The sequence below is a fragment of the Corvus cornix genome, unplaced genomic scaffold, assembly GCF_000738735.6.
Source record: "Corvus cornix cornix isolate S_Up_H32 unplaced genomic scaffold, ASM73873v5 scaffold10, whole genome shotgun sequence".
Classification (NCBI taxonomy): domain Eukaryota; kingdom Metazoa; phylum Chordata; class Aves; order Passeriformes; family Corvidae; genus Corvus; species Corvus cornix.
In genome coordinates, this window is record NW_024108679.1 from 139,941 (window position 1) to 162,900 (window position 22,960).

Genomic DNA, 22,960 nt, shown 5'->3' on the forward strand with positions numbered 1-22,960 from the left:
AGGAGGAGGGAGGAAGAGGCGGAGCGGCAGCGGGAAGCTGGAGGAGAGGAGGAAGCGCTCGGCTCCAGCGCTCGCTGAACTCGCAGCCCCCCGGGACCATCGCCCCCCGTCCCGCAGGTGCCCGGGGAGGGGGAGCTCGCCCCAAATGTCCCGGGGGGTCCCTGGGTTTGGGGTTTTTTGGGGGGATGTTTGGAGCTTGCGGGACTCCAAAGCCGAGCCGCAGATGCCCTCGGGGGGACATCGTGGGGTCCCGGGAGGTGTTTTTGGGGGTGGCGGTGGCGGTGGCGGCAGAGCCCCGGCGGGGGCGGGGGGATGCGGGTCCCCCCGCGGTGGGGGTTGGGCTTCCCGGGCCGGGCCCTCCGAGCTCTGCCGGGGCCCCGTGGGGACCGCGCGGGGGCGGGGGGACACCGGTTTTGGGGACCCCCGGGAGCCCCGGCTTCCCTAAGCGGGACCCCGGAGAGAGGAGACCCCCAGAAGCCCAAGCGGGGAGCCCGAGAGGGGGGACCCCTGGGATTGGCGGGACCCCGGCGGGGGGGTCTGGGGGCTGCAGGGGCGGCACGGCCGGGAAAGGGGCTCAGGGGTCCCGGGTCCGGGAAATGGCTGCTCCCAGTATGAGCCCAGTTCCCTCCCCGAGTGGTTCCAGTTTCCTCATCAGTCCCAGTATGGGCCCACTCAGTCCCGGTATGATCCTGGTCACTTCCCCTCACTCCCTGCAGAATCCCTGTTGCTCCCAGTATGAACCCAGTCACTCCCAGTCATTCCCCATTATGATGCAATTTGCCCCCAGCACAGTCTCAGTTGCTCCCAGTTCTTCCCACTTTTGTCCAGTGTGTTCCCAGTTCTCCCAGTTGCCCCAGCATAGTCCCAGTCACTCCCAGTATGATGCCAGTCTCTCCCAGCAGGGCCCCAGTCACTCACATTTGCCCCCAGTTGCCCCCAGCACATTCCCAGTCACTCCCAGTGTGGTCCCAGTCACCACCTGTATGGTCTCAGACACTCCCAGTATATCCCAGTTGCCCTGAACATTCTTGTGGTCATTCCCAGGCACTTCCAGTTACCTCAGCATGGTTCAGTTGCTCCCAGTTTTATCCCAGTCACTGCCTGTATATCCCAGTTGTCACCAGCATGCATCCTATCATTCCCAGTTGCTCCCAGTCTGATCCCAGTGTATCCCCAGTAGGCTCTCAGTATGGGCCTGGCAGCTCCCAGTAACGCCCAGTCAGGGTCCATTGACATCCACTATAATCCCAGTATGATCCCAGTCACTTCCAGTATGATGCCAGTGGCCCCCAGTGTGTTCCCAGTTGCTCCCTGTCAATGCCAGCATGAGCCCAGTAGCCTCCAGTATGATCCCCGTGACTCCCTGTCTCTCCCAGTATATCCCAGTCACCCCCAGCATGCTCCCAGTCCTTCCCACTTCTTCCCAGTTGCTTTCAGCATGATTCCAGTTGCTCACAGCCATTCCCAGTCAATCCCAGGATGATTCCAGTCACCCTCAGTATGATCCCAGTCTCACCCTGCTGCTCCCACTGTAATTTCAGTATGATCCCACTTGCCCCCACCATAGTTCCACTTGTTCCTGGTTCCTCCCAGTATGATCCCAGTTGCCCCTAGAATAGTCCCAGTCACGCCCAGCATAGATCCAATTGCTCTCAGGTGCCTCAAGCGTGGTCCCAGTTGTCCCCAGCGTGGTCCCAGCTGTTCCCAGTGTGGTTCCAGTAAGCCCTAGTGTGGTTACAGACACTCCCAGTATATCCCAGTTGGCCTCAGCATGCTTGTAGTCATTCCCAGTTACTCCCAGTTGCCCCAGTAAGGTTCTAGTTTCCTCAGAATGATCCCAGTCTTTCCCAGTTACTCCCAGTTGCATCCAGCATGATCCCAGTTTCTGGCAGTTGCCCAAAGTGTTGTCTCAGTTGCTCCCAGTATGATTCCAGGTTCCCCAGTTGTCCCCTCAGCATGGTTCCAGTACCTTCCAGCTGATCCCAGCTGCTCCCAATGTGTCTGATGCCTTATGAGGCCTCCTAGAAACAGAGACTAGACAGGAGTAAAGGAATAAAAGAGATATTTATTTGAAAGGTTTTCAAAGGTACACCCTGGGGAGCCTGAAGCTATTATCAAAATGGACCCCAGGTCATGAGTTCTTCACCCTTTGATAGGTTTTGTTCATTTGCATAGCAGGGTTAATTCTCCAGTTAAAGCTTCAATTTTCCCCACAGCTTACCCCACCTTTAGAGGCTCTTCGTTTTCTACTTTTTTGCCTAGGACAGTCTTGGTGTCCTTGGAAAGCAGGGCCAGAGAGGCTTTGTTATGTCTACCTAGCATGAGAGAGCAAAAATTAACAAGCTACAAGAAACTTAAGAGTCACACACTAGGCAGTACAGAATTTGAAAAATATAAAGGTTGAAACCTAAGGCATCATTCGCCCTCTTTAGAGGCTTGACAAGGCCTCTATCTTATTGAGACTCTATTCCAAATATTCTAAATATCTACTAATCATATGTGTTTAACTGCAGTATATATCTATAAACAAGAATTACAATTACAATTGTTATAAACAATCTTTAATTCAGGGTCAGTTTGGTAACCATGAAACCAGGATGTGGAAGATACAATCAGCTTTGAACATTATCCAATGTAAGATCTAAGTTAATTCTCAAATTGTAAACAAATTTTGTTGCTCTTTTCACTTCAGTTTACATGTCAATTGTTAGTTTTGTATCCAAATGAATGTCTTTGTATATACTTTGGACTAGAATCATATGCAAAATTTAGTTCCAAACCTGAGTCAGGGTTACCAACTATGTAGATAATAAGCACAGGAAAAAATAATTTAAACTACATCATCTTCATTTGTATCAGTCTCTGCTTTCTCAGTTGTTTCCAGAGCAGAAGCCTTCTTAACTCTGGAGTAGTGAATCCAGGGTCCTTTGCCCACGACTTTGACTGCGGTGAGGGTGGTCATCAAAATCTGGAATGGTCCTTTCCACTTGGTCTGTAGAGGGTCACTGTTCCACCACTTAACACAGACCCAGTCTCCAGGCTGGAAGGGATGTGCAGGGGTGTCCAATCCTATGGGTCTGGATAACACAATGTAATTCTGGAGCTTCTGCAAAGTAGAACCTAAAGCCATTAGATATCTCTGTAAATCAAGTTTTCCCCTTATGTGAATTTCACCTGGAACGTGTGGAATTTGATATGGCCTGCCATACAATATTTCATAGGGACTGATGTTATCCCTCCACCTTGGTTGTATACAGATCCTCAGTAAAGCTATAGGCAAGGCCTGAACCCATGTCATGGATGTCTCTTGACAAATTTTGCTAATTTGTGCCTTATCATTTGCTTGGGGTCTGTAAGGTGTGTGCAGATCCCAAGCAATTCCCAAAATCGGGCTAACCTCTTGAATCACATTTGCAACAAAATGTGGTCCCCTGTCTGAGGACATACCTAAAGGAACCCCAAACCTTGGTATTATATAATTAAGCAAAACTTTCACCACCTCATTGGCTGTGTTAGTGTGACAGGGGTAAGCTTCAGGCCATCCACTGAAGGTGTCAACCAACACCAGTATGTACCTGTATCCTTCTTTGTGTGGTAACTCAGCAAAGTCTATTTGCCAGTAATCTCCAGGAAGATCCCCTGCCTTTGCTACTCCTAACACAACTCTTTTTCTCGTATCAGGATTGTTTCTGCAGCAGATTTCACACTTGCTCACTACTGATTGTACAATATCTGTGATTCCCTTTCCTATTACTACCTTTTTCAGATGTTTCAGAAGATTTTCAACCCCAAAGTGTGTGTTTTCATGTTCTCTTCAAGCTAGCTCTCTAAGGATTAAAGGTGGGACTACAACCTGATTTGCAGGTGTAACAGCCCATCCATTTTCTGTGATCTCAGCCTTAAGAAACTTAATTAACTTGTGGTCTGCCTGATCATATTTTGGGGTGAACCCTGACAAATCAATCTTTTTTTTGTGGAATTACTGCAAAAATACCTTTTTCTCAGCCTTTCTTGCTGTTTCATCGGCAAAGCGATTTCTCAATTCTGGAGTGGTTTTCTCTTTCTGGTGACCCTTACAATGCATGGTACCTACTTCTGTGGGTCTTTTAATGCTCTCTAAGAGGGCAAGGATTTGTTCAGCGTGTTTGATCTGGTTACCTTGAGCATTCAACAGTCCTCTCTCCTTCCAGATGGCTCCATGGGTCTGGACAATACTAAACACATATTTAGAGTCAGTCCATATAGTTATCTTCTTTCGTTCAGGTCTAGGGCCCTCATTAATGCAATCAGTTCAGCTTTCTGCGATGATACGCCTGCTGGCAGGGCCTTTGCCTCAATCACCTTGTCCTGGGTTGTTACTGCATAGCCTGTCATTCATTTACCATTTCTCATGAAGCTGCTCCTGTCTGTAAACAGCTCCCAGTCTGGATTTTCTAGGGGTACATCCTTCAGGTCTGGTCTGCTGGAATAGACCTCCTCGATTGTCTGCAAACAGTCATGCTCAGGCACATCGTCAGTTAAGGTAGAGGACAGAAACATGGCAGGGTTAACAACAGAAGTTGTTTTCAGGGTAACATCATCCTGTTCTAACAGCAGTGACTGATATCTAAGCATCTGATTGCTGGACAGCCAATGTCCTCCTTTCTGTTCCAGTACTGCTGCTACTGCATGTGGCACATACACTACAATGTGTTGTCCAAGGGTGAGTTTCTGGGCCTCATGAATCAGGATGACAGTAGCTGCCACAGCCTTCAAACACCCAGGCCACCCTTGGCTAACATTGTCCAGCTGTTTGGAAAAATAGACCACAGCGCTTCGTTGGCTTCCGAGGCGCTGTGCTAATATGCCCAGTGCCACATTAAGTCTCTCATGTGTAAAAAGTTCAAAAGGCTTAGTCAAGTCTGGTAAGCCCAGTGCTGGATCTGACAGAGAATGTTTCAGCTGTTTAAATGCAGCCCTTGTGCTTTCATTCCAAATTATAATGCCATTTTCAGCTGCTTTTATTGCTCCATACAATGGTTTCATCAACAACCCATAATTTGCTATCCACAAACGACACCAACCTACCATTCCCAGAAAAGCTTGCATTTCTCTCACGGTGTGGGGCTCTGGAAGTCGGCAGATGGCTTCCTTCCATTCCTTGCTGAGCTGTCGGTGTCCACAGAAGATCTCAAGTCCCAGGTAAGCTACTGCTTCCTTGGCGATCTGTGCCTTGTCTTTGGAAACTCTGTACCCACTCTGTCCCAAAAAGTTTAACAAGCTTACAATGAATTGGATGCAGTCATCTCTGGTCTTAGCTGCAATCACAATGTCATCAACATACTGAAGGATAACCCCTACTGGCTCTTGTCTCCTCCAATCTTCTAATTCCTTTGCTAGCTGGTGTCCAAATATTGTTGGGCTATTCTTGAAACCCTGGGGTACGACTGTCTAAGTAAGCTGACTTTTCCTCCCCATTTCGGGATTCTCCCACTCAAAAGCAAAGAGCTCCTGGCTGTTTTTATGCACAGGAATGCAGAAAAAGGCATCTTTTAGGTCCACAAGAGTAAACCCTCCTAATTCATCTGTCAGTGTGGTCAAAAGTGTGTACGGATTGGCAACCACTGGGTGTATGTCCTCTGTAATTTTGTTAATTGCCCTCAAATCTTGGACCAACCGATAACTTTTACCATCAGCTTTCTTCACTGAAAGGATTGGCGTGTTATACCTGGACTCACATTGCGCTAATAACCCACGGTGGAGGAATTTTTCAATTATAGGTGCTGGTCCTCTGCGACTCTCTAATTTTAAAGGATATTGGTTTTGCCTTACCAGTGTAGCTCCCAGTTTGAGTGCAATGCCTGTTTGGATCTTCCTGGAACATCACTGGCCCACACAACTGGATTGACAGCATGTTCAACTTCAGTGGGGATTTCACCACATCTGTCCTGTATAAAAAGTGCAGCAACTTGGACAAATTTAGTTTCTGGAATGATAACTCGTATGCCCCCCCCTTTTAAATTTAATTTCTGCTTCCAATTTTTCTAACAAATCCCTCCCCAGCAATGGTTTAGGGGAGTTAGGCATATAAAGAAATTGATGAGTTACCCAGTGCTTCCCCAGTTCAAATTTCAAAGGTTGGAAGAAAGGCCGTGTTTCAGTTACCCCTGTTGCCCCAACTACATGAACACTTTCATGACTCAGTTTCCCTTATTAAGTATTTAACACAGAATATGCCGCGCCGGTGTCTACCAGAAATTCTGTCTCATCTTTCCCCAGCTTAACTATAACCAAAGGCTCTGCTGGGGGAGAAGCCTCCGGTCCCCATCATTCTGAGTTTGAGTTTTGTTCCAATGGTAGCTGTGGAACTGGGGGTGTCTTCTTCAACATCAGTCAGCTTTCCAATGCCCTTTCTTCTTGCAATAAGCGCATGTGTCTTTCTCCCTAGGGGGAGAGGCTTTCTTAGATGACTTTTCTTGACTATTCTTCTTCCTGGGACAGGGTTTACCTTTGTCACTGGAGTCTCTAGCTCAAAACACTCTCCAGGCTACTTCTAACAATTTATTCATGTCTTGAACACCTTCTAACTTTTGCAACTTTCTTCTTATATAGTTTGAAACCTGACCCATAAACAAATAAGCCAGATGATTTCCCCCTTCCGCTGTATCTTAACCTATTCAAAAAATCAGTAGGAGTTTCATTAGGACCTTGCTTCACTTCATAAAGCTTTGCCCAGTTAAAAGATTTAGGGACACCATGCTTTAACCCATATACTATGAGATCTTGATACCATTTTAATCTTTGCATTTCTGCTGGCACATTTGGGTCCCACCTTGGATCATCTGTTGGGAAAATTTCTGCAACTGTACCTTGGAACATCCCGCTAGCTATGCCTAATTCCACAGAGTTTATAGTAGCTTTGTTTACCATCTGTCTTTTAGTGGGATCAAGCAATGTCTCATCATAGCTGCCAAATCACTCCAGTCAGGGTTCTGTGTTTTAATTGCTCTTTGTACCAAAGTAGCCACTTTGTCTGGATTTTCTTTATATTTTCCTACTGTACTCTTCCATTGTTCTAACTCTATGAGGGAGTACAGAACTTTCACATAGATTGGCCCTTGATTACCCGCAGCCTGTCTCAGAGGGGCTTGCAAAACTGGCTCCCTTTTTGCTCTGGTCCGTTTAGCAATTGGGCTTCTCTCCCTTATTGCTTTTCTTGCTGTCTTTCCCCTCTTTCACCTGCTTAAAGCAGCTATCTCATCTTCCTCCTCAGAGGAACTGCCTGGGTGAGAGCTGTCTGATTCTGTGGAGTCGGCTGTGTCAGGTCTGCCCCGGCCCGTTCTGGTACCTGATATCACTGACAGGGACCTGCTCCGCCGCAGGGGCCGGGCAGTGTCCCTGGGCCTCCGTGCTTCGATGACTTCATCCTCTAAGCCAGCCACTCTGCGTGAGGTGTTGTCATGGAGATTCCGACGCCTGGGAGAGGGAGGAATGCCACCCCCCCTGAGGGAGGTTCCCTCCCTACCCTCTTCATGGAAAGTCCTGCCCTCTGGCTCCACCTCCAAGAGGGGTGCCGTAGGCTGCACACACTGGCTGTCCCCTACCCTTGGCCCATCCGCTCCTGGTGGGACTGAAGGGGAGGCGGGGGAGAGAGCCGGGCAGCTATTGGGCAGAAGCCACTGGAGACACAAGCACCTTCCAGAGCCGCCACGGCTAGTCTTCATCCTCTTTTAGATGCGGCCCTGCCGGAGCCTGAGTCACGGTTGGGAAGTCTCCCGGGTCTGCGGGAGGTCGCGGGGGCGGCCACTCTGCCTTCCCCTTCTCCTTTTTCACCGGCTGGAACCCATCTAAAGCTGCCTCTCCTCCCCCCGCCTCGCCCCCAAGATCCATGTTGGCTGATAAGGAGAAGGAGGAGGGAGAGGAGAAAGGAGGAGGAGAGGGGAGGAGGAGGAGGGGGGAGGGGGGCCCAATCTCGAGGCGGGAGCTATTAAATCCATCTCCACGTCTTCCCCTTTTGTCAGGTCCAACATAGACTTCTTAATCTTTTTCTCTTTTTTCCTTAAAAACAGTATATGCTCTTTTTTAGATATTTGTAACTTAGATGCAGCCAAGAAGAGCTTGGCGTACTCTAATTCTAAGAAACAGTGATCTCTTCAATGATACGATATTAAACTCAATAATAACTCTTCATCTGGGCTTCCAAACTGTGGCCACTTTTGCCAGTTATCTAACCTATAAGCTGACCAAATCAATGTTGAAAGCCTAATTAATTCTGCTTTTGTAAGGGTTTATCTTTGCCTATCAATTTTGCCCAGTTATCTAATACAAAGCTTAAAGGGGTGTTCGGTGGTATTTCACTCCCCATACAAGAAATACTACTGCCCATGGTTTTATGCTTATAAACAGAAAATTCACAAAAATAAAGCAACAAGATCTAAGTCACTCTATAAAGCAGAGAGGGAAAACTAGAGAAGGTAGGATTTGAACCCACAACCCTGGGGATTCAAACAGAGGCTCAAAATACAATCCAAGCCACTGTGCCACCTGGCTGCATGTCAGAGGGTGGTGGCTGGATGGAAGCTAGGAACAAACCAACAGAGGTAAAATCAAATTCCCTGGGACTCTCACACGAGTTCTCTGACAAGCTCTCGTGAGCTGCCAAGCTAACAAAAGGGGGAAACACCAAACAAAACCCCTTGGACCCTCCTGAGTCCCTAAACAAATGGTAAGAGATGTCTTAATACCCAATTCAGATGTTAACAACAGAATACCACCTTTATTCAGTTACTCATGTGCCTCTGTGCTGGATCTGGAGAGTTTTCTGGGCTCTTGAGGCTTCTCTGCCTCCTGGACTCCTGGCAACTGCCCCCCGGGTGCCGGCAAGGGGGGGAGCTGGGCTGGATCTTTCTGAGTCCCAGAGGACTTTGGGAAGCCTCATTGTCCGTTCTGGTGGTGCCAAAGAACTGATGCCTTATGAGGCCTCCTAGAAACAGAGACTAGGCAGGAACAAAGGAATAAAAGAGGTATTTATTTGATAGGACCTTCACATGTACACCCTGGGGAGCCTGAAGCCATTCTCAAAATGGACCCCAAGATGGACCCCAGGTCATGAGTTCTTCACCCTTTGATAGGTTTGGTTCATTTGCATAGCAGGGTTAATTCTCTAATTAAAGCTTCAGTTTTCCCCACAGCTTACCCTGCATTTAGAGGCTCTTTGTTTTCTACTTTTTTGCCTAGGACAGTGTCTTGGTCTGAAAGACAGGTGTCTGCTAAGGAAGGCAGGAGCCTCCCTTGGAATGGCAGATGCAACCCCCCTTCCCTCCAAGTTATTATAATTTTGAAATCAAGGGGCTTTTAGGCAAAGATATGGGAAATAGGAATAACAGTTCTTTACTATTATATATCTATATGTGTATAACAAGTCAAACAAACAACAATAACTATGGCAGTAACAGCAATCACAAACCCAGTCCCAGCCTTCTCGGCTGTCAGGCCCTTTCCCCCGGTGCAGTTCCGCTCGCAGCCGGCAGGGGCGCTGGCGGCTCCCGGTGAGCAGGGCAGGTGCGATGGTTCCCCCGCGGCTGCAGGGGGCGCTCCGGAGCAAGCTCGGGGAGCACGCGGCACTGGTGCCCTGGGATCCCGGAGGGATGGAACAAAGAAGCTTCCACAAACCCCTGGGCAGCCGATCCCGGTGTCCGGCTGGACCTTTGGGAACAGCAGGCTGGAACGGCAGGCTGGAATGGCAGGGACAAGCACAAATCCCGGGTGGCAGATGAGATGTATCCAAATGGGGAACCCCCCCAGGGGTCTGAGCAGGCAGGGCGAGCAGGGCTACAATGTAGCGAAGGCTCCAAGCAGCTGCGGAGGCAGGGCGCCCACAGCCCGGCTCCCAGCGGGGCAGGGAAAGGTTGGGCTTGGGGATCCCAGGGTTTCTCCGGCAGAAGGAAAAGCAGCCAAAGAAAGCAGACTCCCTCTCTGTCCAAGCGCTGGTGACCGACTTCCTGCACACCCAGGTGAAACAAAAGAGTAGCCAAATGCACCCCACTGCTGTAGCCATCCCTTTTTTTTTCTTAAATACCCAGCCATTTGTCCCCCTAGCAACACGTATGGGGAAAATTCCTTTAACAGAAAAAAGGAAACCAGGAGAGCTCCTAAACCCCCAAGACAGTCTTGGTGTCCTTGGAAAGCAGGGCCAGAGGGGCTTTGTTATGTCTACCTAGCATGAGAGAGCAAAAATTAACAGGCAACAAAAAACTTCAGAGTCACACACCAAGCAATACAGAATTTGAAAAATATGAAGGTTAAAACCGAAGGCATGTCCACATTTTCCTCCCAACATGGGCCCAGTAGCTCCCAGTAAGCCCCAGTCAGGATCCGTTCACACCTGCTGTAATCTCAGTGGCTCCCAGTATGATCCCAGTAGGACCCATCATCACTGCCAGTCTGGTTCCAGTCACTCCCAGTATGATCCCAGTTACCCCAAATGTGATCCCAACTGCTCCCTCTCAATGCCAGTATGATCCTAGTCACTTCCTGCCACTTCCAGTATGATCCCAGTTGCACCCAGTCACCCCCAGTATGACCCCAGTCACTCCCAGGTACTCCCAGTATTATTCCAGTCATGCCCAGAGTGACTCCCTGTCACTCCCAGTGTGGGCCCAGTTGCTCCCAGTATGAATCCAGTCACTCCAAGTTCCTCCAAATACGATCCCATTTGCTCCCAGCATGGTCTCTGTTGCTCCCAGTCACCTCCAGTATGGTTCCAGTCATGTCCAGCACCTTTCCAGTCCCTCCCAGTCTGATTCCAGTATGATCACAGTCACTCTCAGATACCCCCAGTACTATTCCATTCACTGCCAGTATGATCCCAGCCAGTTCCAGTAGGATCCCAGTATGACTGCGGCATGGGCACAGCTGCTCCCATGATCTTCCAGTGTGGTTCCAGTTTAATGCAGTTGCCCCTAGTATAGTCCCAGTCACTCCCCATATGATCCCAGTCCCTCCCAGCATGGTCCCAGTCGTGCCCAGTTGCCCCCTGTTCAAACCCAGTCACTCCCAGTAGCCCCCAGCATGGTCCCATTTCTCCCCAGCATGGTCCTGGTTGTTCCCATTGTGGTTCCAGTCAATCCCAGTATGGTTACAGACACTCCCAGTACATATCAGTTGGCCTCAGCATGCTTGTAGTCATTCCTAGTCCCACCCAGTTGCCCCAGTAAGGTTCCAGTTACCCCAGTACAAAGCAGTCACTGCCAGCGATGCCACTCCTGGGATCCCCCAGCCCTCTCTGTGTTCCCCCCTCCCGGCTCTCCAGGCTCCAAGAGGAGCCCCAAGGGCTCCAAGTCCCCACCCAGGGTCCCCAGCAAGGCCCAGTTTGGATGTGCAGCCCCCAATGTTCCCAGTTTCCCTCTCCTTTCCCCAGGCCAGGTTCCCCCGCCCCCAGCGGGTGGGAGCAGCCGAGAGCCCTGCGCTGCCCATCCCGACCTGTCCCGGCTCCAGCTCCCGCAGGCTGCAAGCGGCTCGAGAAAGGGGAACCCAGGGTCTTACTGGTCCTGGGAGGAGGAGGAGGTGGGATAGAAGAGGAGGGATGAAGAAGGAGCAGGAAAAGGGGTGGAAGTAGGAGAAGGAGGTGGGATTAGGGAGGAGGAGGAGGAGGGATGGGAGAGGAGGAGCAGGAGGAGGATGAAGAGGAGGGACAAGGGAGGATGAAGAAAAGTAGAAGGAAGCACGAGGTCGAGTACTCCCTGAATTCACAGCCCCCTACCCATGGGAGCATCACCTCCCATCCCACAGGTGCCCGGGGAGGGGGAGCTTGGCCCAGATATCCTGGGGGTCCCTGGATTGGGTTTTTTGGGGAGGATGTTTGGAGTATGAAGAACTCCAAAGCCGAGAAGAAAATGCTCCTTGCAAGGACATTGGGGGGGTCCCCAGGAAGTGTTTTTGGGGGGTCCCAGTGGCGGTGCAAGCAGAGCCCTGGCAGTGGGCAGGGGGATGTGGGGTCTCCCCTGCAGTGGGGGTTGGTTCTGCCCCGGGTCAGGCATGGCCAACTCCAGCCCAGAGCCAGGGGGCTGCGGGACACCCCGGGAGAGCTGCAGGGGGCAATCTGGGGATCCCCAGAGTGGGGAGAGCAGAGAGGGGCAGTACCGGGACCAGAGGAGCCTCGGCAGTCTGGAGGAGCGAACCCCTGTGACCCCCAGGACCCCAAAGTGGGGAGCCCAGAGAGGGAAGAGTGCCAAAATTTGCGGGACCCTCAACAGCCTGGAGAGGGGAAGGGGGGACTCCTTGGACCCTCTGCACCCCGAAGCAGAGAATAAGGGGAGAAGGACCCCTTGGACCCCATAATCCCCAGCATCCCTAAGTGGGGAGACCAAAGATGGGAGCTTTTTGGATTCCTGGACTCCCAGCAGCCTGGGGAGGGCGGGGACCAAAGTAGATGGGGGACCCCCAATACAAGCGTGACCCCTGGCAGCTGGGATAGGGGGGAACCCCCCAACATCAGAGCAGGGGGACTAGGGAGAGGGAACTCCTGTGAGGCTTTTTCAGGGCTGAATCTTGGTGTTTGGGAGGGTTTTCTTGACCCCAGATGCCCGGTGACTTGTAGAGAAGGACTTGGGCAGGGGGACATTCAAATTCAACATACTCATCCCTTGTTTTTCCCCAAACCAGGATTTCCCATTCCCAAACCTTGGCCAGATGGAGGAGAAGGCTGTGAGGAAGAGGCAGATGCCCTGGAACACCCAGGCAGGTGAGGAGGAAGTCACTGCCCCTTTCCCCCTCTCTCCTGCTCCATCTCCCAGCCCAGCATCGCCCCCGTCTGCAGGACAAACCCCGCTGCCGACGCCGTCCTGCTGGGGACGGACTGGGTGGATCTCCTTCCCCTTCCGTGTGGCATAGAGGCAAATCCCATCCTCTCCTTGTCCTTCCTCCCCCAGACAAGGAGCTGAGGATGGAGCCCAGGGAGGACAAATCCCCGCGGCAGAACCTCATGGAAGAGGCTGTTTTGAGCAGCTCCACAGCGCAGGAATCCAACGGGGAGGAAAAGCCCCAGAGATCCCACAGGAGGAGGGGCTGCAAACGCAGCCCAGGGAGCTGTGAGGAGGAAAGACCCACCCTGTGCCGGGAAGGCAGCTGGAGATCCAGCCAGAGCTCAGACCTGGTGGTCCATGAGCAGCTTCACACTGGGGAGAAGCCGCACAAGTGTGAGGAATGTGGGAAGAGCTTCAGCTGGAGATTCCACCTGATCTGCCACCAGATGATCCACACTGGGGAACAGCCCTATGAGTGTGGGGAATGTGGGAAGAGCTTCAGCACGAGCACCCTCCTGATCCATCACCAGATGATCCACACTGGGGAGAGGCCCTACGAGTGTGGGGAATGTGGGAAGAGCTTCAGAGACAGCTCACACCTGATCTGCCACCAGATGATCCACACTGGAGAGAAGCCTTACGAGTGTGGGGAATGTGGGAAAAGCTTCAGACAGAGCTCCCACCTGATCCGTCACCAGAGGATTCACACTGGGGAATGGCCCTACAAGTGTGGGGAATGTGGGAAGGGCTTCAGCCAGAGCTCCAGCCTGGTCCACCACCAGATGATCCACACTGGGGAACGGCCCTACAAGTGTGGAGAATGTGGGAGGAGCTTCAGGGAGAGCTCCAGCCTGATCATCCACCAGAGGACCCACACTGGGGAGAGGCCCTACAAGTGCCTGGAATGTGGAAAGAGCTTCAGACACAGATCTCACCTGATTGTCCACCAGAGGCTCCACACTGGGGAGAGGCCCTACAAGTGTGGGGAATGTGGGAAGAGCTTCAGAGAGAGCGCTGAGCTGATCATCCACCAGAGGAGCCACACTGGGGAGAGGCCCTACAAGTGCCCTGAGTGTGAGAAGAGGTTTCAGACCAGCTCCCATCTCCTCCTGCACCAGCGGACGCACACGGATGAGAGGCCCTTCCGCTGCCCTGACTGCAGGAAGAGCTTCAAGCACAACTCCACCCTCATCAGCCACAGGCGTATCCACACTGGGGAGAGGCCCTATGAGTGTACCAAGTGTGGGAAGAGGTTTCAGACCAGCTCCAGTCTGCTCTTGCACCAGCGGATTCACACTGAGGAGAGGCCCTTCCGCTGCCCCAACTGTGGGAAGGGCTTCAGGTACAACTCCCACCTCATCAGGCACCAGCGCATCCACACTGGGGAGAGGCCCTATGAGTGTCCTGAGTGTGGCGAGAGCTTCTCACACAGCTCTAATTTGGCCAGGCATCAACAGAGGCACCGGTAAGTGAAGCCCTGCGAGTGCCCCGAGTGCAGAAGAGCTTTGTCCGCTGCTCCAACTTCATCCCCCACTGAAGGACCCACATTCCCTGTATCCATGTTGGGAAGACACCTGGCTGGTTGTCTCCATATCCTTCTGTATCCCCACAGGCACCAGGGAAGATGATGTTTGGGAGGATTTGGGGGTTCTGAGGGGAGATAGAAGAGTTTTCTCCATCACTTTGTACTCCAGAAGATAGAGGCCTTGATCTGTTACCTCAAAACCACTGGATCCTACTGAAAAATGTTCAGTTCCCACTCCAAATGGCTCAGTCACATTCCAAAATTACTTGAATCTACAGCCCCCTCAAAATCCCCTGGAGGGGTTAGATGGCATTCAGAGGGTCTGGATGGAGTGGGAGGTACATGGGGGGGGGGCGGGGGGGTGAGTAATGGAGGGGGGCAGGGGTTTGGAATGAAGAGCTGAAGGCTGGGGATGATGAGGCTGGGGGGAATCTCCTTTCTGGGTATCCCCCACATCTGAGGGCATTTGGGTTATCCCCTGTTCCTGAGGGGTGTTTTGGGTGTGATGATGGTAGCAGCAGCTGCTGAGGTAACCAGGGAGCCAAGAAGGGCCAGGGCAACATTGGACTCACGGTGGGCTGGTACCGAAGTGTAGAATCTCTCCCTGGGTTATGGAGAGTTCCCACAGTCCTTTACTGTGGTATGTAAATTGTTTTATGGTTGGCCAGTTGGCCCTCCGCCTAGTTCTGTGTAGATCCCATTGAATATGTGTGCCCCCTAGTTAATATGTATAATGTTCTGGAAGTTTCTCTGCTCCTTGACACCCCATTGGTTCCCTGTCCCTATTCCCACCACCCCACTTCCCCGGTTGTTGTTCCCCTGTCACTCCAGGTTCTCTCCTTCCTCTAGCCCTCACCCGATTGGTTTCTGGCACTCTGCCTGCCCCCAAAACCCCGAGTATAAAATCCCTGAATCTCTGTCGGGGCCATTTTTTCACTGGATCCTCCTGTGTGTGTTTTAGAATAAACCTCGCTGGAATCTACACAAAAGGTCCCTCTCGCCTCTTTATCTCTGGCGACGCGACTTGATATCCATCAGGGTTCATTTTGGTGCGAGGCTTCTGTGAGCGGAGCCTGGTGCTGTCGTGCTGAAGCTGAGTATCCGGGATACTAGTGGAAGCAGCCCCAACCAGGACGCTCTCCAGGAAGGATGCGGTGGCCCCCCACACCAACGGGCCAGAGCGCGTCATAGTGGTGCCCGAACAGGGACCTCTCCCAGAGGTTCCTGTGGCGCATCCTTGGCGGTCGAAAAATCACCGAGTGTTCGCCTCAGGTCATCTGCTTGCCTGAGTAGGCACTTCAGTTTTATTAAGCGTCCTCCGAGGGATGGCCAGCAACCCTCTGAGTTAAAGAGGATCGGCTAGGCCAGAGGACTACTGTGAAAAGCCTTTTTTCCTGCCGATGCTTTGAGACTGGTTAGTAGCGCTCGGCAGGGCCGTTTGGTTCATTTGTCCCTTTCCTTTTGGTGGTGGGTGATGTAGTTTTGGGGAGATGGGAGCGAGTCTATCCCAGCCCCAACAGGAGATATTCATCCAAGCTGAGGGTTCCCTAAAAGCGGGCAAATATAAGTTTTCTAAGGGGCTTCTTAAACGCTTTGTTAGCTGGATTTTTTTATACTTTCTAAATGTGACAATTGAGTCAGTTAAGATGTTAAGTTTTTGGGATAGAGTTGGGGAGAGATTGTCGGTGTTGGGGAAAAGTGGGGTCGTTCTGTGGGGAAGTTTTTCCTTTACTGGTTTCGATTTACAGTTAGAAATATGGGGAGTAGCTTGGGTGTTTGTAAAAGTCCTAATCCCTTTTGGAACGTTCCCCATCCGCCTCTACCCTATCCCCATGTTCCTAATCTCTTTAACCCGTTTCTGGGGGAATTGGGAGGTGTAGCCCGCCATGCAGTGCAGGGTTGCCACCCTCTCCCTGACTCCTCTTGATCTCCCCTGTTCCCTTTCCGTGACAGTGAGTGCACCACTGCCCTGGACCTTTCTTTTAACCCGTTTTCCTCGCCCTCAGACCCAGTTTCATCCCCCTCAGACTGTTCACAAAATGATGCTGGCCTCGTGGCCAGGCCCGCCATTTTGTCCCTGTCCTGCCCCATCCTTCCCGCTGAAAACCACAGCTCCTCCCTTGTTCCACCCCTTGTGGCGATAGATACCCTTCCGTCGGACCCCTCCCCTGCGCCCCTTGCATCGTTTAGTGTAACCGTTCTGCAACCCTCCCCTTTCACTGAGAATCCCTTTCCAGTCGTGGATTCCACCCAACTCCCCGCCCCTTCCATCAGCAGCCCTGCCCCTTACCAGTTTCCAGTTCCCATGCCACCTCTTCTGGTTCCCATGCTCCTGGGGCCAGAAGTGGGAGTGACAAAGGCCGGAACCAGGGCGGGGAAGGCACAGTTTTTGCTGTCCTGGTCTTGTACAACAGGGCTGGGAATCCCCAGTGGGAACCATTTCCATATGCCCACCTGAAGGAGCTGTGTAAAGCTGGCAAGGAATTTGGGTGGGAGTCCCCTTACTTCAAAGGCTTAATCCAAGCTACCTTCACCACCAATGCTCTGGTTTTGCAGGATATAAAAACAATTATGTCATGCATCCTTTTCCCCGGCTGAGTACCTCCTATGGGAGAGGACTTGGAAAAAGCAGCTTAGGGATCTCCTTTTGACATACCAAAGGGATCCTGCTAAGGCACATCTCATAATGGACCAATTGTGTGGCAAGGGTCAGCTTTCAAAGCCCCAAAGATCAGGCTGCGAACCTTCCCGAGCCAATCCTGAGTGACATAAAAATCGCAGCAGAATGGGCCTTATCCCTGACCCCCATGGCCAGCTTTACACACATCAAACAGGCTCCCCAAGTGTCATTTGTTAAGTTTCTGAACAGGCTCCGGGAAGCTGTGGTGAGGCAAGTTAACAACATTGAGGCCCAGGGAGAACTGCTCAGCACTCTGGCTAAAACAAACGCCAGTGAAGCCTGCCAATTGGTGTTGAGGGCACTCCCCCTGGACTCGCCTCCCACCCTTGATCACGTGATCAAGGCGTGTATGAAGCTGGTTCCTTTGGACACTGCCACCATCCAAATAAGCTGGGGGGTGTAGTGGAAGCTATGGAGAATTCCCGGCCAGGGAACCTTCCATTGGGCTGCAGAGACGCACACAATTGCTTTAATTGTGGAAGCCCTGGCCACTTTGCAAAAATCTGTCCTAAGCCTCAAAGTTTTCACCAATTCTCCATACCTAATAAGCCTTGTGAGCCTGTTCCTGCAGACTGCTCTAAGTGTTCGGCGTGCAGACACCATTGACACCAATACAACCAGGGAAACCAGAAGCAGAGTGTGGAGTGGCACCGTGCGATGACACAAAATTAATGGCTGAGCTCCCCAAGCCTGATAGCTTTGACACAGAGGAAGCCTTGTGACACTTTACCGTGTGTAGTGGTTTGGCCCAAAATACTCATTACTGTTTATCTGTTGTGAGATAAGAATTAGGAGAAATGCAAACCAGGCACCAAACTTGAAAGAATATAAAGAAGTTTATGAACAGACCTAAAAGAAGGAAAAAAAAGTATACCATACCTTCAGAACTCTCCTCCTCTGCCCACCTTCCTCCCTTTTCCCACTGACAATGTAAGAAGAAAACCCTTAAGATGTTCAGTCTGTTTACCACTTCCATAACAACCTTGGTCAGTCCATTTAGGAAGAGGAGTCTCTCTTGCTCGTGCTATGAAAACAGTATCACAACGAGACAGCGGCCCACTTCCAAATATTGTTCAGTCCATTTAGGAAGAGGTCTCTCTCCCTGCATGTGAGTCCCTTCCCCCGACTTGCAGCTTTTCCCGCAACTGCTTTCAAGGGTCCACTCTTGAAATTTTTTGGGGTACAATTTTAAGGGTGAGCTGTTCAGAAACAAAAAACAGAGGCCCTTCTCCTTCCCTGGGAGCAAAGGGTCTTCCTCATCTTCATCTTTAGGACTATTTCTGGGAGCATCTCTAGGAACTGAGGTTTTCTCCTTTCCTGTTTGGAGCAAAAGTCCTCATCTGGTCCATCTCTCCCTGTCCAAACTTCTCATGAAATTACAGCAGCGTCAGCATCTGCCTATCTCAGCGCAGGTGCTTTCGCTTACGAGTTGAACACTCCACCCCCCATATCTTCATGAAATTACAACAGGATACTCTGATAGCTTCACAACAGAATTTCAGCTTTGAGCATCTCCTCCCTTTCTTCCCTCAGGTTTTCAGCTCTTCACAGCAATAAAAGGGTTAATCTCACCTCGGCCTTGCAGCTCTGTGGCTTATCGCAGTGGAGGTGGGGGGGAGCCAAGCCGCTCCAGCTGCCCACAGCAAGGCAGTGGGGGGGGTTCCACGGATGGAACAGGCCCATGGCTCCAGGATGGCCATGGCCCGGCCTGGCCTGGCCCGAGCAGGGCCTGAGCCGGGCCCACGGGGCCCCGCATGGGGCCCGCAGCCACCTGTCCCAGCACCGGAAACAAGAGAGAGCTTGGGGGGGAGTTTGCCTATTCCTAAGTGTCTATCACAGAGGCGGACACAACTTTAAGTGGCTTAAAGAATTGTCCATATTCAAACTGGCCAGCTGATAGGTTCTATCAGGTCGCAGAGGAAGCTGTAAGCACCCCTTAGCAAGGACATCCCTTCCGGGACTATGCTTGCTAACCTATGACACCGTGCCATAAATCGAGTCTCTCCTGATGGAAGAGAATTTGCTGAAAGTCCTTGCAAGGAGTTTGAGAGATAAAGCGAGATGTCTTCTTTAGTTTCAATGCTTCTAGATAGTTGTTTATTAAGTCTTATCAGAGGAACAGAGCCACTAGCGTGACCCAGGTACAGCATAGAAGGAGGAAAAGTAGGAGTGAGGCCAATTATCAAGATTTACACAGCCTTTTAAAGATATTTTAACCAATAGTTACTAAAAACATACATTATTTTCACTTCCTTACCAATTATTCAGTAACACAACTAGGAACTGTGGAATTTTCTATCCAGTCAATCCAAACTACTTTTACTGCAGAATATGGAGTAGTAGAAGAAGGAGAAGAAGGTTTAGAGAACAACAACAATCCTCCATTTTGATATTTTTTACTCTTATCTATGTACTACAAAGACAAGCCCAAAACCTCCAGATTTTTCACCCTGTGACAATCTTACATAGTAGTCTATCACCTAATTCACACCACTGTATTTTCTAGTTCTTGTCTGACTGTTGGTAATTTTTTCCAAGGTTTGAAGCTAAATCAGTGTTGTTCAGGGGGGTAAGAACCCTTAAAAACAGGCAGAGAAATATTCTCGGCACTCTCGGTTCCTACACCTTGGAAAGGTTGGAACTAGAATGTTGGGTTTCCCTGGTGAGTGCTTCCTCCATCCACTTTAAAAAGCAGGTTCAGAGACAAATTGTGACCAAACGGGCTTTTTTAGTTCCAGCAAATGCAGAGCTCTTGGTTATAACTGATCCCATACGGGGTCCACAAGAACTTTACATTGAACCCAGTGTTCAGGAAATTGACTCGGACGGGACTGTTACATTTTTTGCAGCTTTTTGCAACCCACCCTTCTTCCTAGCTGAAGGACAGGTGGTTGCTCAAGCTATCATCGTTCCTAAGGACTATCCTAGGTGCTGCAGAACACCTTCCATGTGGTGGATGGAACTTGTGGGACGGGACAAACCCACCACCAACTGCTGCCTGTGCAATGACAAAGACATCGTCAGCTTGTCCGGCACGGTAGACACGGGGGCCGATGTGACGGTTGTCTCTAGAACAGAATCACCCCAGGGATGGAGAATGAAACTGGCAGGTGGGAGAGTCACCAGCATTGGGAGGACAGCTGCTGCTGAGCAGAGCATTGATAATATTCTTATCGAGGGTCTGGGCAAATACATTGCGTCAGTCGGACCGTTTATCATTGACACTGGCCTTACCCTGTGGGGACGGGACCTATTGTCCCAATGGGGGACTCGCCTTGAGATTCCCTCACCCTGGGATTTTCAGTAGGGGCCACTGCGGGGTGCGATACCCCACGCCTAAATTGGAAAACCGACACTTCGGTGTGCGTTGACCAGTGGCCCTTGATCCGGGAAAAATTAAGCACCCTTGAGTCCCTAGTGGAGGAGGGCCAAAGGCAATATAGTTCCATCGAATAGCCCTTGGAACTCCCCTGTTTTTGTACTTAAAAAACCAGGCAAAGACAGGTGAAGGCTCCTCCATGACCTCAGAAAAATCAATGAGGTGATTGAGGACATGGGTCCCCTCCAACCAGGCATGCCATTGCCCTCTATGCTCCTCCAGCATTGGCCAGTATCTGTCATCAATATTAAAGACTGTTTTTTCAGAATCCCTCTTCATCCGTGTGACACTCCCCGGTTTGCCTTCTCTGTCCCGTCTATCAACCGGCAAGTCCCTATGCGCAGGTACCACTGGCAAGTCTTGCCGCAAGGCATGAAGAAGTCCCCAACCATCTGCCAGTGGTACATAGCGGAAGTCCTGTCCACAATCTGCAAAACATTTCCTAGAGCAATCATCCTTCACTACATGGATGATATCTTGATCTGCGCACCCAATGAAGACCAACTGAAAAAGACATTAAACTACACCATTCATGCCATCAAGGAAAAGGGCTTTGAGATACACCCTGACAAGATACAGTGTACCACCCCATTGACCTATCTGAGTCTTCGCATCGGGGAAAAGACCGTCGTGTCCCAGAAGATTACCATTTGAGACAACCTGAGGACCCTGAGATCTCCATCAACTCTGTGGGTCCATCAATTGGGTCCGTCTTTTGCTGGGACTCATGATGGAGGACCTCGCGCCTTTGTTCCAGCTGCTAAGGGGCTGCGAGGACCTTGACTCTCCCTGGACTGTCCCTGCAGAGGCCTGGGAGGCAATCGGTAAGGTACAGCTAGCCTTAGCCTCGAGGCAAGCACACCAGACTAGACCAGACTTACCCTATAGTCTGATCATTTTGGGTAAGATACCACACTACCCTTCCCTCATTTTCCAATGGGACGTGGTGCAGAAGGATCCTCTTCTTATCATACAGTGGGTCTTTTCTGCCATACCAACCGTCTAAGAGCATAACAACACCGCAGGAATGTATGGCTCAATTGATCATCAAGGCCAGAGCTTGCCTCTGTACCCTTGCGGGATGCGATTTTACATGCATACACCTTCCATTAACGATTGGTGACTTAGAACATTTGTTACAGAACAATGAGCACCTCCAGTTCGCCCTGGACAGTTATCCAGGCCAAATGTCAGTTCACAAACCGCAACATAAGCTCTTCAGTGCTAATTTTAATTTGACTCCAAAACATCTCCAGAGTAAAATTCCCTTAAAGGGAATTTTACCCTGACTGTGTTCACAGATGGCTCTGGATCATCCCAAAAGTCGGTGATGACTTGGCGGGATCCTCTGACCCAAGAGTGGGAGACTGATGTTAAAGTAGTGGACGGTTCTCTGCACGTGACAGAATTGGCAGCCGCCGTCAGGGCCTTTGAGAGGTTCAAGTAACCATTTAATGTGGTGACAGATTCGGCTTACATGACTGGAATAATTGCCAGGGCAGAACACGCCTTATTAAAGGAGGTTGCAAATCCACACTTACCTGGGCTACTCTCACAGTTAATATACTTGGTCTCCCACCGAGAGCACCCCTTTTATGTCCTGCATGTAAGATCACATGCTGACCTACCTGGACCAATCACAGAGGGGAATCGGAGAGACAGCAGCTTTCCAAGGGTAATATAGTACCATCTAATAGCCCTTGGAACTCTCCTGTCTTTGTGCTAAAGAAACCAGGCAAGGACAGGTGGAGGCTCCTCCATGACCTCAGAAAAATCAATGCGGTCATTGAAGATATGGGTCCCCTGGAACCTGGCTTACCCTCGCCCTTGATGCTGCCTCGGCAATGGAAGTACGCTGTAATTGACCTCAACAATTGTTTTTTCAATATCCCCCTACACCTGCGTGACGCCCCCCGATTCGCCTTCTTCTATTCCATCAATGAACCAGCAAGCCCTGATGCGCAAGTATCACTGGCAAGTTCTGCCACAAGGCATGAAGAACTCTCCTACCATCTGCCAGTGGTACGTTGCTCCTGTCCCCCGTTCTGAAGGCGTTTCCAAAATCAGTGATCCTCCACTATATGAATGACACCCTGATCTGTGAACCAGAGGAAGCCCTACTGGACTTGACATTGGAAAAGACTGTCCAAGCCATTTAGAAGGCAGGATTTCAGATTCATCCTGAAAAGATCCATCACATCTGCCCATGGACCTACCTGGGACTCCACATCAGTGAACAGACCATTGTACCCCAGCAGCTGACCATCTGGGATGACCCGAGCACCCTACGAGACCTCCATCAGCTCTGCGGTTCCATCAACTGGGTCCGTCCCCTGCTGGGTGTTACAATGGAGGACCTCACTCCCCTGTTTGATCTCCTGAAGGGATGAGATGAGATGACCTGGACTCATCACAAGCCGTCACTGTGAAGGCCCGGGATGCCATTGGTAAGGTGCAGCTCGCCCTGTCCTCTCGACAGACCTACTGGACAGACCTGAGGTTACCCTTCATTTTCATCTTCCTGGGTAACTCACCACGTTACCACAGACTTATTTTTTAGTGGGACGCATTGCAGAAAGACCCTCTCTTGATCA

General features: G+C 50.8%; 1 protein-coding gene across 1 annotated transcript; it reads left to right on the plus strand.

Annotated features, from left to right (window-relative positions):
* The first annotated feature begins 11 nt into the window (after window positions 1-11).
* On the plus strand, window positions 12-15,896 carry LOC120412076 (zinc finger protein 501-like). The gene is made up of 4 exons (XM_039572407.1): window positions 12-117; window positions 12,643-12,721; window positions 12,909-14,247; window positions 15,269-15,896. The coding sequence occupies exons 2-4, from the start codon at window positions 12,670-12,672 to the stop codon at window positions 15,333-15,335; spliced, it is 1,458 nt and encodes a 485-aa protein (XP_039428341.1). The 5' UTR covers window positions 12-117; window positions 12,643-12,669; the 3' UTR covers window positions 15,336-15,896.
* Window positions 15,897-22,960: the final 7,064 nt, after the last annotated feature.